A 20,118-nucleotide genomic window follows, 5' to 3' on the forward strand; every position below is an offset into this window, starting at 1 on the left:
CATGTAGCTTTAATCTAACAAACATTATATATTATATTTTATTATATTAGTATTATATTATAAATAGTACGAGAAATAAACACAGTTCAACACACTTACAATGGTCATTTTACCTTTATATACAATATGAAATATTGAAATATTTAAGAAAGACAAAACTAAGTCAGGAACTACAGATTATAAAAATTATTTGTTTTTTTTTAATTATTTTACCTAAAGTGTATAAGGTCTAAATGATTATAAAGGTTTGTGAAAAGTAATCATCTATCATATTCAAACCCTCACAAATGGTATTTTAACATAGTTTTATTCAAACATGACATATTATACTAATTTCATAAAACAACAAAGTCAGAAGAACACTCGTGATACATGATCATTCGATGTTTATTTAGCTTTGAAAAAAATACTCGGGTCAGTATTCATAAAAACGTTTAAGGCATTTTCTAACTTATGTCATTTTTTTCAGATTTTGTCAAAAATACGTTTATACATTTTTAACATAAACAGTGAGTAGTTTAAATAAAGTAAATGAATAAATAATTTATAAGAAAATATGCAAAGACATATTATATGAAAAATGAGAAACTTAACTTAGAAAATGACATAAGTTATAAAAAAAAAACCTTAAGAGATTGTGTGAATACTGGCTCTGTATTACTGGAAGCTGCAATAGCTGGTGTAGTTTGAACCGTTGTTTAGTCACATCATTTAAAGAATATGGCGACATGTCGATGCCTAGAACTACACAATGCTGGAGCAAGTTCGCGTGGACAATGTCCCCCCAAAATCCAAGAATGAAAACATGTGAGTTAATTGATTGAATAGTCAGTCAGTTTAAATACTCTTGTATGTGTTACCGCCGTCGGTGTTGATCACATTGGATTTCTTGCCCTAAAAACCAGAAGAAAAAAGGTATCGATACTAACTAATAAAGATTTTATAAAGAAACTCGACCACTATCTAAACTTATTGCACTATTCGGGGCTTAAAGTTAGGCAGATTCATTTAGATATTGACCGAGGTTCTTTTGATGTTATCTGTGTTCGGTGTGTGAATCTCTTCAAATGTATGCTATGCATTAAACAATTTGCCTCTGAACAGGGTAATCGTAAAATTTGGTATTGGATATGTCCCTATAGTTTCCATTGATATAAATCACACCGATGTTTGTTTCAAAAATTAAAACCAGTACCATTATATGAAGCCGAAATTGTACCGAATATCTTTTGCCTATGACAACCACTTCACACAGTTTATTCGTTTAGAGTTTTTTTCTTCTGACGACAATCGAGACGTGTGAGCTTTCATTCCTTGAAAGGCCGCAATTTAGCCTAGTTATCTTGATTGATTGTTGACAAAAGTTTGTTACAGAGTTAATTCTGGTCAATACATAAGTCATAAAGTCAAAACAGTAACTGTGTTCTTTTAGATGCCACAGGTAATGACAATCGTGGTCAGAATGTTTGTCTCGACATTAAGTCGGACAAGTTCAAGAATGTGTCATTTTTGTCAACAGTGTTTTACTATGATAACTCTTATAAGACCCTTTTAACGCTATAAATTCTACATAACTATTGGTCTAGAAGTATCTCATAAAGTCACAATATAAAATACGAGAGTCCAAACTTAATCAAGTGGCCTGAATGTTTATCCTCTAGACAAATTGGTGCTAGGTAAGTTTAACCCAGAAACAGGGTCATTGTGCCGGGTCAAACCATATACACTTAACGAATATTAGACATGATTCGTATGTTGGCAAAAAATAAATTAAAGTAGGTCAAAATATCTGTTGAAATGGTATCTGAAACGTGTTTGTTATTTAATAGACTCAGATTAAACCGAACTTGGATAACACAGAATACTTATACAGCACCATGCGAACTCCAGATGCCAATTTGTGTTTTAATCTAAACGAAAGTAAGACAAAAGCAAACCCATAGGCAAAAACATATCTTCAAAACATTTTGAATTGACATATTGTTTCAATATGATACAGGGTAAGCAGATTAACGTTTTAGCCGATCATAAAACAAAAGTGTTTGCATCACAAACGTATGTAAATGCATTTAGAAAGGTCTAACTTGAACCACGTTGTTTGACTTTAAGAATTGTAACCTGACGTTCAAGCTATCGTAGCCTTCATCATGGTGGTCATCTTCATACATATTGCAAGCAAAGTTATGGCTTTTTACTCATTGACATTTTATTTTAAGATAAAAAATATATATGACTCCCTAATACAGTGAGTTACACAACATACCACAAACATACAACCCTGAAGGCATCTGGAATGGAGCATTAGATCTGGTGGTTAGGACACAGACGCATACCTGATTCCTTATTGTTTTTCAAATATCTATTCGTCGTCCTCTCCTGAAGTATATACGTAAAGACTGTTTTGAGTTAAAACTTCGGCTACGACGTATTGTTAATGAGGCAACTCGATCTTCAAATATGGCTTGCTGGACTTCTTAGAAGAAGAATGTGTGGTTTGAAGAACTCCAATGAATAAGATATCCCTCTTCTAATATATTAAGTTTCTGTTCCAGATAAAGTCACACGGCTGTTGTAGACTAAGGCGCTATTGAGACCATAACATTACCTTAATTTGACTCATTAATTGGCTTTTTTTCTTCTACTTTACTTCAAAGCGGATCTGATGGCTCAGACAACTCTAAACATACCGTAATATGTATACATTATTCAGTCTTATATCAATGTTAAATACGCGTTTAAATGTCATACATATGTAAATTATTTTCATCAAAATATACACATGTGTATTACAATTTTTAACAATTAAAGTAATAGACAATAGTTTTAGATATTTCCAAAAGCAACAAATATAGGATCTTCATCACAATTTTGAACAGAAAAGACTCCAAAAGGTCACCCAGTATACAGTATGCATGCTGCAAACCTAAAACACCAGACATATTAAATTATCCGTTTAACCGTGGATTACTAGTAGTACAGTCCCTAGATATATTCGTGTGCAATTTTTGTCCAGAGCGTTTCTTTGTATATCTGTGTTGGGGGTTGTCTGAAGTTCATTTTCAGCGAGGGTGGACAGCTGGCATCTTCAAGGTTACCATGGTGACCAAGACAACAGCCAAGATGGCCACCGTTTTCTTAGCCCATGACTTGTCTTACAATATTTACTTTAACTATCTAACACAAATATTTATTGACTTTAATGTTTGAAGTAAGTTATGTACATATGCTAAGCTGTCGAGCATACTGACTATCTACGGTTTAAATATCGATCAAATATATCAAACTTCATATCACACTGTTACGTGATAATCAGGGGAAATGAATTCGTTTTATGTTCAGCTGCTAGAGGGGTCTACCAAGTCTAAAATAGTATTTTGAAATCATTTATATCCACATATTATATACATGTCGTTAAAACAGCCTTGTTACAATTCAATATGGTCATTGTAATTCGAATTTGAATTAGTATATTCTGGCAGTTCAAGAGAACAACTTTCGAAAGTAAAATATTAAACTAACCACGAAATGTCAATCAAGTGTCCATGTATACAAAATATTTTTCCAGTGACGTTAGCAGATTACCAAATATCTGTCCTGGGCTAATATTTAAGACCGTTTCATTTTACGCCTTTTGCACCATCTATCAACGAAAGTATATTTGGTCGCTATGAATCATATATGCACTGAAATAGATATTCAGATTGGAAATGTTTGACAATGACTTATTCTGCTGCTTAACATGGCAGACACAGGGACTATTTTGTTCGACTTCATCTTTGTCAACGTCTTTAGATACATTACGGTATTTTAATTTCGTATGTCTACGTCATTAGCTGCATCGCGCTTCGCTTCCGACAGAATAGACGTTTTATTGACCTATTTTGCATGGTATTTAATTTTAACGTGGTATGTACATTTAGTATGGTCCGAAGATTACCCATATTTGAAAAGCGGAATTCTAGTTTGAGTTAGCATATAAACTCGTGTCTGACACTTGCTGTTGTGCCTTTGTCGTAAGCTTTTAGGTCATACGCTCGTTAAAATTTGAATTCAAATGTCCTAACCAAACTAAAGTTGAATCAATCATGCAACAATGTTTAGAAATAAAACAAATCAATCACGGAATGTCTGATGTGTCTGTTGCATTTATCTTCATAACAAGGTTATTCAGTTCTGAGATTTATATCCATTTTGAAAGAAAAATGTTTATGTTTAATTCCCGAAACCCACCTCACACTGCGCTTGATGTTATGCCGGAAATACACCGCAAATTACGCCTGATGTAACCTTTTCCGACGGCACGAGCCAATAAACACGAGAAGGACATGTTGATCGACTTTCCGCAGCCACGTGATAATGTTGTACCATTACTCTTTAAAGATAAGGAAACACGGGAAGCCCCTAAACAAAATGGTAGAAAACTCACAACTGGTAAGTCTAAAACCCAACCGAAGAGTAAGGATGGTTCCCATACTCCTGGATCAACGACCCGGGGTAAGCCGGGTCCACGTCGGACACAGTCAGTTTCAGCGCGCCATGAAAACCTTCAACATACTCCGGATTAAAACATTAACTCTGCCCCTGGTGGTGAATCTGTGGCTTGACCATGGCTAGGAATGGCTGGAGAATGTTAACCTTAAAATAGCCGTCCTTAATGTACAGTGTTTAGTGTCTAAATATTGCGACAAACTGCATTGTCCTGAAATCATTTCCATGTTTGATAACAATGGCATAGTTATGCTTACTGAGACATGGTCTAATGAATCTATTGATTTAAATGTACAAAACTTTCAGCATTTTTGTTTACAGATGGAAAAAAGTAAAAACTCTGAACGTGATCCGGTGGAATAATTATTTATGTAAAAGATATATGTGTGAATGATAAAAGTTTGTTTTCCAAAGTGAAGATGATACGGCTGGACGGCAGTATTTTTTTCTTTCTAGATTATTTTTTTTATTTATCGGTTTATTTTATGTTGTACCAGAGAGTAGCGGTAGATTTAACTTACAGTTAGAAAATGTTTTTACAGATTAATAAACTTTCACTAATAATAAACTTATACTGCAAATTAATCTTACGAATAATTTAATAAATGCAATAAGCACCGATGTGTTTGTTGATGAACTAAATGCACTGACTCTTTTTATGAATAATTGTTCGACGGGTAGTGACGTAGATTCTAGTTAATCACAATCTTTCAAGCTTATAAACAATGTTACTATTATTTATCATAATGCAACTCGAATAAAACACAGCCTGGAAATAATCCTTTGTTTGCTGAAGAACGCTGTCAAAAAAGAAGCCTATTTTTAACATCTTTAATCAAATATCTCAATTTTCCTTCAAATGAAAATAGATTGTTACTTATTAAAGCTCTGTCGGAATACAAATGTACTATACAATCCTGTAAGAAAACATACCTTGGCGACAGAATAAAAACTTTAAAGCAATATAGACATAATAACGCTCAACTTTACTGGATAAAGTTTACAAAGATAAACGACCTTTCCTTTTCTTTTTCTGTTATAATAGGTTGCCTTACATTTCATTTAATGTATTGGTAAATTTGTTCTTTTAATTGTATGTATTGAAGATCGATATTTTTGTGTTTGAAACATGTAAATGTATAATATGTGAAAAGTTTATTTTTCTCAGATTTCTATGTTGCGCTATGTTGGCATTTTATGTAGTAATTTAGGTATATGAAACACCTTCTCCGTATTTGATGTCGACTTGCACCTTTAAGTATAGCGTTTTCTCTAATCATGTCCTTCGTTAGCTGTAAAATCTTTCGTAAAATTTAAACAATACTTACGTGCTCCAGGAGTTATGTCATTTTTAAATGTTAAATCGTGTGTTTTTTTACTCACGGGTCATGTGGCTTATTAAACATGTATTCAAATTAAACTATCTATCTATATTTCCAATTGCACTGAACATCATGTCGTATCTGAAAGTTGTACATCGTGTCAAATCAATGCCATAATTAAATCGAAGCATTTCAAATCGCATTTAACTGGTGGGCTGTAATTTTAAAACAATGTTGTATTCTTTAGTAATATCAGTGTACGGTTGGATGCTGAAATTGTCGACAAAAATGTACGTGAAGTTGGCGGCCTAGTGGCCTAGCGGCCTAGCGGCGAGAAGTTAGCGGTCTAGCGGCCTAGCGGCGTGAAGTTAGCGGCCTGGCGGCTTAGCGACCTAGCGGTGTGAAGTTGGCGGCCTAGCGGCCTAGCGGCCTGGCGACCTAATTATTTTTTTCAATTTCCAAGCAATTGTTAATGCGTTTTTTTAAAACAATGATAAATCAAAGTTTTTTATTATATAGATACATAGCGGCCTTAGATTGTTATCTATTCGGAAAAAAAAATTATTTACCTTTTATTCTAAAACAATTTTAAATTAACTGTTTTATGCACAAATTATCACTCTGAAGCGTTTTTCAACTTTTTTTCAAAAAAGTCGATCAAGCACTTCAGCGACCTTGCGGCCTGACGGCGTGAAATTAGCGGCCTGGCAGCCTAGCGGCCTAAATTGAATCCTATTTCAAAGCATGTATACATGCATTTTCTTCGAAAACAATGACATATTAACTGTTTTATTCACACATTAACAAATTGAAGCGATAATTTTTTTTTTTCAAAAACGTCGATAAAGCAGTCAGCTAATTCAAAGCATTAAACATGCCTGTTCTTCTAAAACAGTGATGTATGTAATGACATATTAACTGTTTGAATGCACAAATTAACACTTTGAAGCTATTAGCGATTATCAACATATTTTTTTTTCAAAAAAGTCGATTAAGCAGTCAGCTATTTCAAAGCATTAAACATGCCTGATCTTCTAAAACAATGATATATTTACTGTTTTTATGCACAAATTATCACTCTGAAGCGTTTTTGTTTTGTTTGTTGTTTTCAAAAAGTCGATCGAACACTTCAGCGGCCTAGCTGCCTAGCGGCGGAAAGTTAGCGGCCTCGCGGCCTACCGGCCTAGCGGCCTAAAATGGTTTCCTATTTCAAAGCATGTATACATGCATTTTCTTCTAAAACAATGACATATTAACTGTTTGAATGCACAAATGAACACTTTGAAGCTATTAGCGATAATCAACATTTTTTTCAAAAGCATCGATTAAGTAGTCAGCTATTTCAAAGCATTAAACATGCCTGATCTTCTTAAACAATGATATATTTACAGTTTATTGCAGAAATTATCACTCTGAAGCTTTTTTTTATTTTATTTTCAAAAAAGTCGATCGAGCACTTCAGCGGCCTAGCGGCGTGAAGTTAGCGGCCTGGCTGCCTAGCGGCATAGCGGCCTAAAATTGTGTCCTATTTCAAAGCTTGTATACATGCATTTTCTTCTAAAACAATGATATATTAACTGTTTTAAGCACACACTATCACTCTGAGGCGATTATCAACCTTTTTTCAAAAAGTCGAACAAGCAGTCAGCTTTTCAAAGCATGTGCACATGCCTCTCCTTCTCAAAAATATGTTGATAATCGCCTCAGAGTGATAGTCTGTGCATGAAAACAGTTAATATATCATTGTTTTAGAAGAAAATGCATGTATACATGCTTTGAAATAGGATAGCATTTTAGGCCGCCAGGCCGCTAACTTCACGCTGCTAGGCAGCTAGGCCGCTGAAGTGCTTGATCGACTTTTTTGAAAAAGTTAAAAAACAATTATTCAGAGTGATAATTTGTGCATAAAAACAGTAAATATAACATTATTTTAGAAGATCAGGCATGTTTAATGCTTTGAAATAGCTGACTGCTTAATCGACGCTTTTGAAAAAAAACTGTTGATAATCGCTCATAGTTTCAAAGTGTTAATTTGTGCATAAAAACAGTTAATATGTCATTGTTTTAGAAAAAATGCATGTATACATGGTTTGAAATAGGATACCTATTTAGCCGCTAGGCCGCCAGGCCGCTAACTACACGCCGCTAGGCCGCTGAAGTGTTCGATCGACTTTTTTGAAAAATAATTGAAAACGCTTCAGAGTGATAATTTGTGCATAAAAACAGTAAATAAATCATTGTTTTAGAAGATCAGGCATGTTTAATGCTTTGAAATAACTGACTGCTATATCGATTTTTTTGAAAAAAATATGTTGATTATCGTTAATAGCTCCAAAGTGTTCATTTGTGCATTCAAACAGTTAATATTTCATTGTTAAGAAGAAAATGCATGTATACATATTTTGAAATAGGATTCAATTTAGGCCGCTAGGCCGCCAGGCCGCTTATTTTACGCCGCTAGGCCGCTAGGTCGCTGAAGTGCTTGATCGACATTTTGAAAAAAAGTTGAAAAACGCTTCAGAGTGATAATTTGTGCATAAAACAGTTCATTTAAGTTCATTTACAATTGTTTTAGTATAAAAGGTAAAGCAAAATATTCTGAAAAGATAACAATTTAAGGCCGTTATGTAACTATATGAATATAAAACTTTGATGTATCAGTGTTTTTAAAAAAACGCATTAACAATTGCTTGGAAATAGAAAAAAATAATTAGGCCGCCAGGCCGCTAGGCCGCCAACTTCACGCCGCTAGGCCGCTAGGCCGCTAAGCCGCCAGGCCGCTAGGCCGCCAGGCCGCTAACTTCACGCCGCTAGGCCGCTAGGCCGCTAGGCCGCTAACTTCACGCCGCTAGGCCTCTAACTTGACGTACATACAAATAAAACTTATATTCCTTTTTTTAACGAAATAATATATTATCAGAATGCCATAAGCAAACTATACTCCTGAATATTCCTTACAGAAAACAAACTTCGTAGGTGAAATGGAATCTCTCAAAAGTCTGATTATCATCTATCATTTAATGGTACTTAAGAGAAAACGTATGTGATTCTAAAATTGAACAAAATAATGTACATGAGCGGATCCAGGATATGACGTTAAGGGTGTAGCTTAAAGCTGCACTCTCACAGATTTAACGCTTTGACAACTTTTTATTTTTTGTCTTGGAACGATCAATCTTTTGGGAAAAACACATGGAAACCAGTTAAATAAGACTTCTGGCAAAAATTAGATCGCAGAATTTTAAAGTTAAAAAAATGATGTTTTATGCATTTTTCTTAAACCATTTGTACGGTTTAAGCCTTAAAATATTAATTTTCTAATGAAAATGTGAAAATGTACGATCTGATCTTTTGTCAGCAATTTTTAATTATGGGTTTGCAGATATTTACGCAAAAATTTGCTCTTTCCATAACAAAAAATAAAAAAAGTTGTAAAAAAGGTATATCTGTGAGAGTGCAGCTTTAAGGGTGTAACCCTTTTTATTTGAGCCCCTCCTTCAGAATCGAACTGATTTGGTTAAAAGTGTTGGCAGTGGGGTTTTTGTGTAACCTCCAAGAACATTATAACAATTTCTGTTCCGAATTGGTGCATTTTGGTGTATTGTATTACTTTTTTCCTCCTTTATGAAAGAAAAGTTAATTTGGACGAGTTGGTGGGGTGCGCCGGGTGCAGTGATGTAAACAAACTAATAAAAGATAAAAAGATAAACACATGATAATTCATTGGTTAGCCTTCATAAATAGATAACAGAAAGTCGCTTGGCTAGTATCAGCTATAAGATTAGAGGCCATAATGATAATATTTCAGCAGCTTCTTCTTCCATTTTATACGTTAAAACGTTCCGCGCCAGTATTTAAAGCATAAAGTGCAAGTCTGGACGCATACCTTTATACTCAGACTTTTTGTCAAGAAATCTTCAACAGGTACTTTCAACGAATTCGGTATGTATTTAAAAACTACTTCCTATTTTGATAGGTGGAACTAGAAAGTGATGGAGTTTAGATAAAGGATCGCTTAAGGTAAATTGAGCAGTTAACAGAAAAAAAACAATTAAAATTACAATGTTTGAAAATTGGTCATCAATAATATAGTACGTGCTTGTGAAAGAAAATGTGCCGTATTGCCTATAAAGTATAGTGTATACCGAAAGAGGAAGAATAAAACAAATGAAATCATCAAACAGTAAAGGGCTGAACGACTTAACAAAAAATAAAAAGTGATTCGAATCAGGAATATCATCAAACATTTTTTTCCATTTACATGTTCGCATTATATTTGATTCCAGTCAACGACAATAACGACAAAGGGATCCCGACATGTTTCGTGTAAGTTAACTTTCGATTGTATCGAAGAAACTTGATATTAAAACAAAAAATGACATCAATAGTAGAATTAAATGTTGTCAGTCTCTGGCTGAAGAGGATGTGGGTCAAATCACATTATCAGTCCGTTTTCATAACCTCATGATGGACACACGTGCCGGTGTCTACCCAGGAATGGACTCAAACGTGCTTTTATAAGCTGTCGTTACAATCGTGCGAAAAGAAATTAGTAATAAATAACACTTTTTACACGAAATATGACATTGATGTTTGAGGATTGTGCTGCCCCTTTATTGCTCTTTGTGTGCTCTATTTCAAAGATCCTGTTGCTAAAACTTTGTAATACTCATGTGTAAAGTATGCGCTAGAATGCAACACTTCAGACAAACATTCTCTGTGCCGTAAAACCCGACATTGGAAACCTATATTATGCAATGCCAATGTGGAAAGGGTCCAAAGGTACGCCGCGGTCTCCATCCTTTTTTCTCTAGCATCAAATTCTTGATCCGCCTCAGCTTATTGTCAAATGGACTCGATATTATTTATTTGGTAGGCCATTTACTCACAAGAATGGAGATTGCTTTGTACGATTCGATGCAGATTTCTCAAATATCTCTATTTGAAACAGTCGAAACCAATGCTGGTTGCTGCCATAGATTTCGGTACGATGTACTCAAGTTGGGCGTACTCTTTGCTTCATGAGTTCAAAAATGATCCAACACAGATATCAGCAAAACAGTGGCAGGGACAAGAATCGACGAAGGGTTTGTAATGTCTAATTATATAACAATTTAATTGCGTGCGTTTAAACAATGTATTCACTGCTAGACGGCATGCATGCAGTCAATTACACACAGGTTGTTTTAGTTATGTGTATCCTGTCAGAGATAATTTGACATAGCACCGAAAGGCTTCACTTATTTGAAAATGAGATGAAATTATGACGAATTTAAATAACTTCCTTACGGAAAGCGGACAGAATTCAACTTCAGCGGTTTTTTTTTGTTAAAATATTAAACGAACATATATGTTCTTTTGGTAAGGACCAACAACGGTTTTGATAAAACCCGATGGGAAAACCCTAGAGGCATTTGGCTTTGAGGCGGAGACAAGATATACAGAACTGATAGACGAAGACGAGCATGAATCGTACTACTTCTTCAAAAGATTTAAAATGAAGTTATGGAACCAGGCAAGTACATGTCAGAGTAGGAGGGAAAATTTAATTTATGGAATATATCCGCCTTTAAATCGTGTTGTTTTTATTTTCTAACACAATTTACTGCGCTGATTGCATTAATCTATTCATAACTTTACCCAGTGTGCTGTTCCAATATTTATACATACAGTTTATTCATGACTTACTTTATAGAAATCTCCATATATATTAACTTGATCATGTCGATCAACAATCCTTTTTGGCAACAACAATTTGGCAATCCTTTGGGTAATTCGATATCAGGCATTTTACGATTTACCATTCAATGATGTATCATTTCGTATCGTACTGAAATGAAGTTTGTGCTCTCGTTTTGAGTACAATCAATTTAAAACTTCAAATGTTTTTGTTTGTTTTTAATTTGTAAAATATATGGATGAAACAAACACTGACATAGAATGCTAGTATTTAGCGGCGACCTTTTGGCCACATGGCTGATTGAAATAGCTGTATCTAAAAACTTTCATAGCTTCAAAACAATCAAAAGCGTTTGAAAAATTCTGATTTAACCCTATATATCACTTGATATCACTTGAAACTTTATATACAACTCGTTACAAACAAACTTTCAACCTGTGTTAATTTGATGTACTCATAATATCAATTTGTTTCAGAAAATAGAACGAGATATGCTTATTGAGGACGAAAACAGTCGTTATCTTTCTGCACAAACTGTATTTGCACTATCAATTAAGTAAGCCAAATACGTGCACAGAAAAATGTGTGCGCTACTTTATCAAATAACACTGCAACATGTATATATATATATATATGCATTTAAACTTCACTACTCCATGGTTAATATATTGGGTCTTATCTGTAAGGTGAGCTAGATTCATTAAAATAGTATGTTTTCTCCTTTGCTACCTTGAGCATGTTTTTTAAGATTTCTTCAGAACGTTCTAGATTATTCTATGTATTAAATGTATAGACTATATAGAATTAACTTGATTCTAATAGAGTCTTAAAGAAAGTTATTAATGATGTTCTGGCACTAATTTGAATATAGGGCCTAAAAAATAAGTTTTGTGGTCCAGGTCACCCGACCCTACCTGGATAGAACCGCCGACCCTACTGTTTTTTGGTGGGACTTGCGAAAAAAACCCACTCTATATCCGAGATTGACATGTAACCATCCGACAAGGGACCATGGACCTGTTTGTATGAAGAACAAATGTACGACATTCCTGTCGATTGAATGTCGTCTAATTTTAATATACCCAACCCACCACTGCAGGACAAGACATGACCCTTTTCACTTGTCATGTTTTTATCCAATGATGCAATCATAAAAGAAATAGTTTAAATAAAATATCAGCTGGGCAAACATACTACTACCATAAAACGGAAATATAAAATGAGTTCTGACACAGGCAGGTGCCTGACAAAATTTGACTTTATTTCAAACTGGAACTGAAACCTGGGTCTGTTGCCATTTGTAAAGTTTATAAAATATACTTTACTTTACTTCTTGGGGGATGGCAGAGAAATGTTTTTGAGATGCTGAACCAAGGCAATATTGCCATTTTATTATCAATGTGTTTTGCTTTCGGAAGGAGTGTAGCGAATGACAACGAAACTCTGCTAGCTCAGTTGGGAGAGCCCCGGTCTATCAATCTAAGGGTTTGTTTATCAAGGAAAACCATTGTTACCGAATCGTTAGCCCCAAAATTATCCTAATGTAACTGAAATACTGTTAAAATGGGACAAAAACAAAGCAAACGAACCTGTACCAAACTAAAAACCTAAAAATATCCCTACCTACCCTACCTATTATTGGGGGCTATGTTACCCTAACCACACATTTTTTTGTAGGCTTAAGGGCAAAATTCTCTAATTTTAGCCTTTGGAAAAATGACCTAATGAACATGTCTTTATAAAACTTTGCCGGTGCTTGCTAGAACATGTGTACGATAATTTTGGATTTAATTAATGTATTATGTAATGATAACGCTTTAACCTTTTGTGGAATTATTCTGCGTGTTATTAGATTTAGAGCGTTATCATATAGTGAGTTCAATATTCCATGGGATTTAATTCTGTCCAGATTCAAAACTGCAAAGACCAATGAAGATATTTTGTGTACTTTTGGACATAATTTATTTTTTTTAAATTGTAAAACAATTAGTAAATAAATTATGTTGTTGTATGTCAATAATATACGATTTATATCTGTTAATAATATATGGTTTGTATCTGTCAAGAATATACGGTTTACATATGTCAAGAATTATATATGGTTTATATCTGTCAAGAATAAAAGGCTTATATCTGTCAATAATATGCTGTGTATATCTGTCAATAATATACTGTTTATATATGCCTCGAATTTACGGTTTATATCTCTCAAGAATATACGTTTTATACATCGGACGAGTGGTAATAAATCTTTATAATTAAAGTAGGAGTGTTAACTACCAGTTAACATTATTGAACATGAAACAAATTCTATTTTTTGTACTTGAAGATGGCTAAAGGACGACCTTTGGCGTGTTTCAAACGACAGAATTTCTGGCACAATACGAGAGAATGAGATACACTGGGTGTTGACTGTGCCAGCAATCTGGGATAATGCTGCCAAACAGTTTATGAGAGAAGCCGCTAAACAGGTATTCGAATGCCATAAACGATCAATAGACAAACGATAAAGAGCTTTTAACACAATGTCAGTATTTTTAGAACTGTTATTCGATTATTAAATACTCAATACAATGTGGTGTGCAGAGGAAATAAATTGAAATGTATTTATAAGCATTTTGTTAAGAAAGGAAATGTCATCTTAAGATTGAGTGAATATAGATCGCAGATACCCTGTATTCTTTTATTGATCAATTTAAAAAAAAAACGTCTGATATATCGTCGTTCTTTATCTTTTTCGATACGACAATGTATCATATTGTATGAATATATTGATTGATTAACAATCTTATCTTATATTATCATCAACTTTGAACAAAGCATTCAATTTGGAGAAATGTACAATGCGTGCAGAATTGTATTATGTTTAGTGCTTTAGCACATTCACTAATATGCGTTTTTCCTGAAGGCTGGTATCAAGAAACAAATCTCACTGTTGCTCTAGAACCAGAGGCAGCGTCATTGTTTTGTCGCCTCCTACCGGTCGAACGAAGTGGAAATAAAACGTCGCTCGGCAAACTGAAAGCTAAACAGAAATATCTGGTGTTGGACGCGGGAGGTATAACTGGCAGTTGCGATAGTAACCCCGGACCTGCGCATAATGTTCCAACATGATTCATTAACATTTTTTCCTAAACAAATGTGTCTCAGCTTTGCCTCATTCCGTTCCTATGTGTATTCTAGAATATATATTTATTTTTTGTTTGCCCCAAGTTGTCCGTGACTTGCCCTCAAATTTGAGAGATTGCGAAACGCTACTTGAACGTTAACGTATATGGGATAACTCCTTTTTAAAGGTCATGTGTACAATGTACAAGTTTAAAATTGTTTGCCAATAGACTTAATAATTGCTTAAACTTTTACACAGGCTTGAGTAATCTCGTGCGAATCTAGTATTTCTGTCTGTACTGGTTGCAGTGCACCTTGCACAAGCACTTTCATACCTAAAGAATGTGCATACAATATTTTACATCATTACTAGGTACAAACTACACTTAGTTATGCGTTTGCATAATACATGTAACTGGATAACGTAGCACTCAGGTAGATCGTACTCGTACAAGCTGGTTCGGTAACCCCTCTATTTAAACTGAGCATGCATCATTTATCTAACGAGTACGAGAAAGAAACGAACGTCTGTAAGCATTCTATTGGAACTGTTTTAAAAAATTTACAATATTTTTGCAGGAAAAATATTATTGGTAGTTGTAGTAGAACAAGTTATAGTAGTTAAAGTAATATTGTTGCATAAAATGTGTGTTTTCGGTCCCTTATCGTGGTGTGTTAAAACGAAAAGACCCGGTCTTTTAAGAAAAAGTGCATTATATAGTAAATTCACGTGCCGTTAATGACCGGCTTTTTGTTTTACATTAGCGCTTTTAACGCTAGCATTATAACAATGCCCACTGAGCACCGTTTTCACCGTTTTAAAACACGGTTATTGACCTAAAGTGGGTCAACGATTCCGTCTTTTGCACAAAAATAAATTTTAGCATTTATAGCTGTATACAAATATCAACAAATGAAATACACCGCATTTAGATTACATATTTTTTTCGAGTTGTTTTCGTCCTGGCAAAGTGATATGTGTTTACTAGATAGTACTTTCTGAAGTTGTTTTGACTATTCGTTTCCTTTAAAAACAAAACCTCCGAATTTGACCTATTTCTTTCGTTTTTATTTAGAACAAACTACTTTTATAGACATGACTCCATTACGAAGTATACAATGAACAAATAAATTTTTAAAAAACATGAAATATGTGATGCTGCAGATACATGTTAACATTTCTTAACGCTTAAATCAGTTGTTAAAACAAATAAATGTTAAAGTAGGAATTTATCGGTAATTAATCGATTACCCAATAGGTATTGTGTGTAAATAATACAAGTAATCCAATAAATTTCCAAAACAAAACACTTTCCAAACGAATGAACACTGCGAAAAATGGCGTCGAAACAAAAACGAAACTGCCGAGTAATGTAGCTGCCATTATCGAGCTTAAAAATGAAAAACATTTTCAATGACATCACTCGTGACGTCACAGTTTACCTGTTATGGAAGTTATTTTGAACTGTTTGAACTATTTGTGCATGTTCGTGATATTAAACAGCTTTTTTTAAACACAAACCTTTCTCATGGTGTATATTTTATGCAAAAAAACGGTAATTTACCCTTTTTTTCGGTCTGAGCTACCATCTGCAAAGGCCCTTAAAATAGTTTAAAACCCTCGTGCTAAGCACACAGGCTGTAAACCATTTTACGGGCCTTTACAGATGGTAACGACCTTAAAAAAGTTTATTAACTCTATATTCACACTCTTTCCTTATATGCGCGCTAACATGGTATTTCTGTTGTATCAATATACCATTTTCACATATAAAATGTGAAACGAAAAACACATTCAATATTTTAGAAATGCGGTTCATGTGTGTATAAATACATTGTCAATGCTCAGATGATCGCGAAGCCGGAACCTCACTTAAATTGAAATGAAAAAAATGTTTTCATGCTACGCAAAGCCGTATAATTCTTCTGTCTGTAGTGGTAATAGTAATAAAAATAAATAACGAATGTTAATTTCCTACTTCTGTTTCTTTTGGTGGTGGTTTCGTTTCGAGCATAAAACAACCTATAGGTTAGTTTTCGGATAACTTCATTTACTAATAAGTTAAATTAAAAAACTAATTACTTACAACTCTAATAAACAACTTAATTGATAAAAAAGTGTTTTTCCTTTGCTCTATATTACAACTATAAATCGGACGTGCCATTTTTACCAGTTTAGAAGGCCTAGGAGGAGAAAGTAACGTGTTTGTGAAACGATTTACAGTATAATGTCTACATACACTTGCTGTAGATTAAAATCCCATTACAATGATACCATTTTAGGGGTCACTAGTCATCCAGAATCCGCGTATTTTTGTCTCGTATCCCTTAAGAAATTACATTCATAGTGAAAACATAATGTCATGTTGCTATGTATAGAAACTAGGAAGTATTCTATAATTTAAGGTGGGACAATAGATATTACCGTCCATGAAGTGTTGCAGTCGATGGAGGTAAAGGAACTGTACAAGGCGAGCGGCGGTGCTTGGGGTGGAACTAAGGTTGACGAAGCCTTCAAAGGGTTTATCAATGACATTGCAGGTAACATAATTAATGGTCATTAAACAACGCATATGGATTTTTTAACATACATTTATACTGAACATGCATAAATCATCGTCAGGGATTCAAAAGAAAGGTACTATTGAGTATAGTATGGTAATTCATTTTTTTGTATTTACGTATTATGGTTTCATATTACCTCAAGAAGACATCCTAAAAGTCTTAATACATGTGGTCAGTCCGTCTCGGAAAATGTTGATTTTTATTTGACTGAACATAGTTGAAGATTGGCGTTATTGTTAATGAAAAATCGCTTTAAGAAATACTTTCCAAGAATAAATTCAAAAGGTTTCAACTCTAAACCCAAATTATATTTCTTGCCATTGGAATTGTGATCAAGTTTGATAAAGGTAAGACAATTTTGATGGCATTTCAATAAACATGAATAGAAAAATCTTGACATATTTGTTCTACAGATCGTGAAACATACAATAGATATGTATTTTTATGTGCAGGGTTCGACGCCATGGCCGATTTAAAGCGTAAACACCTCGACGATTACATCGAATTGTTTCGTCGATTCGAAAACAAGAAGCGGTCCATTTCACCAGACATAGACAGCAAAACGGTTATTCCCCTTCCTCAGTCCCTGTGCTCATTGATAGAGAAACGACAGGGACGAGCCTTGTGTGACCTCATCAAGAACACGTCTTATGCCAATTTGGTAAAATATTTCTACTTGTTCTACTGTTACATGGTATCTACTAATATATTTCGTCGGAAAATGAATGTTTAAGAATGGTTTGTTCTTTTAATTATGTATATATATGCAAGTCGTTATCATTCACGATCAGGCAATACATAGATATACTAATAAAAAAGAAAATACAGTTTGCAATACTTACCAATACTTTATTTTAGAAGTCTCTGATTTCTTTACTCATAAATAGAAATAAATATACAAGACATCAACATCAACATCAAAATGGCATATACGTTCATTATGTTATACTATGATTTTTTTTAATAAGACAAGAAAACAATCACCGCATATAAATATCCTTAAACAAAATACCATAAACCTGAAAATCATGCATTTCCAGTAATATATAACATAGGCGATGTCTAGTCAATTAATGAAATAAGATTTGTTTTAAAATCCGTTTTACTGTTAATAGGTGTCAATGAAAAACGAGAAGGTTAACATCGACGCTAGCGTTGCTAGACAGTTTTTCGATACATCTGTTTCAAGCACAGTTGAGCACTTGAAGAACATTCTAAGCTTGCCAGTAAACAGGGGTGTAGAAGCTATTTTGATGGTAGGTGGATTTTCAGAGTCACCTATGCTTCAACACGCCGTTAGCACGGAGTTCGGAGCTGTGAAAAGAATTGTTCCACGGGAAGCAAGCCTGGCAGTACTGAAAGGGGCTGTAATATTTGGGCACAACACAAAAGCTATCAAAGAACGTATTAGCCAACGTACTTACGGTGTTGAAACGACTTCTCCTTTCGATGCAACCAAACACGTTGTGACCAAAAAGAAATATTATGAAGGAAAAGCCCGATGCCGCAATGTGTTTGAAAAACATGTAGAAATCGGACAGAAACTTACTGTTGGCAAAGCACAATCTAACATAATATATCATCCTCTATATGCTCACCAAACTTTTATCAGCCTGCCAATTTTCACAACGTGCGATAAGAATCCCATGTACACGACAGACCCGGGGTGTATTCAGGTTGGGAACCTTGAAATACCAATATGTGGCAGCGGAACAAACAGATGGGTAAACGTACGATTCATTTCTGGAGGGACGGAAATCGATGTCGAGGCAACAGAGAAAGCAACAGGAAAGGTTCACCACTTGAAGATAGACTTTCTGACATAAACTGGCCCTGGCAAAGAATGCATTTACATTGGTCGCACAATTATGGATTCTTTTAAATAAAACAAGGTGTAAAGAGCATTTCATTACAGAAAAGAACATTGACATATTAATTTGTTAATGGTGCAGTGCTGTACTCTATTGTATGTATTCAATAATTATGATTTTCGACCCAAAGTGGCTTTCTGCCCCACAACTATTTTATTATTTTTTACATTTTGTATAACCAAGTCAAAATGCCTTCTCTAGTACTCAATATTTCTATGCCCAAAACTTAAAGAAACTGAGCAATATATAACTGCCCTAGTCCTTCCGTCTGTCTGTCCGTTCATCCGTACCGTCCAATCTATTGGTGAGTATGTTATACATGTAATATTATATTATCACTTATCAGATTTTAATTAAAAGAAACAAGGTTTGTCAGAAAGAAACTTTTGTTTTAAAGTTTGTGCAATTGTGTATGTTTTGTTGTGAACATTGTGTTCATGTTGGTTATAAATGCAATTGTATATTGATAACTGATTTTACTAATTCATATTTACATTCACCAGTACTCTTCTTTACATACTAAACCTTCATTTACTTTTTCCTTTAATATCGATCGTTGAACAGAACTACTTGTCTTACTTTAACATTGAAATGTAAAACCCGCGCTTCATGGAAATCGACAGTTTGACCTAGGGCACTTAAGATCGCATAGATGCCCCCTAAATGAATTTCAACATTTAAATAGTTGTTCATATACCTTAAAAATAAAATGTATAAGCATATTTTATCCGAAATGAATGGTCAGTGAATAGGGATAGCCACAAATTAAAATAAGTTATAATATAGAGACGGACTTTATAAACTGAATAGTGTATACATAGACAAATTTAGTTACGTGTACATACATTACTGGTCAAAACAATGTTATTATCTGATTTGTACTTTGGACCGGGGGACTTGTTGCCCAAAACAAATGATTTGTTTATGTAATTAGTGATACAACACATACATATACAAGTGAACTATGATTGTATATGAATATAATAAATTGATTATCACATTTCTTATCAGATTACATCAGAGTTAGTCATCCGGTTACGGTTTACTTGAGAAACAATTTAACATTCAAGTTTCAATCCAGGGC

The 20,118-nt window shown here is 34.1% G+C and overlaps 1 protein-coding gene across 1 annotated transcript; it reads left to right on the forward strand.

Annotated features, from left to right (window-relative positions):
- Nucleotides 1–10,800: 10,800 nt before the first annotated feature.
- LOC128226794 (heat shock 70 kDa protein 12A-like) lies at nt 10,801–18,989 on the forward strand. Its single transcript, XM_052936855.1, has 6 exons — nt 10,801–10,897; nt 11,177–11,341; nt 14,399–14,548; nt 17,005–17,139; nt 17,616–17,824; nt 18,279–18,989. Exons 1-6 carry the CDS (start codon nt 10,801–10,803, stop codon nt 18,987–18,989), a joined length of 1,467 nt encoding a protein of 488 aa, XP_052792815.1.
- Nucleotides 18,990–20,118: the final 1,129 nt, after the last annotated feature.

The sequence above is a fragment of the Mya arenaria genome, chromosome 1 (assembly GCF_026914265.1).
Source record: "Mya arenaria isolate MELC-2E11 chromosome 1, ASM2691426v1".
Lineage (NCBI taxonomy): Eukaryota > Metazoa > Mollusca > Bivalvia > Myida > Myidae > Mya > Mya arenaria.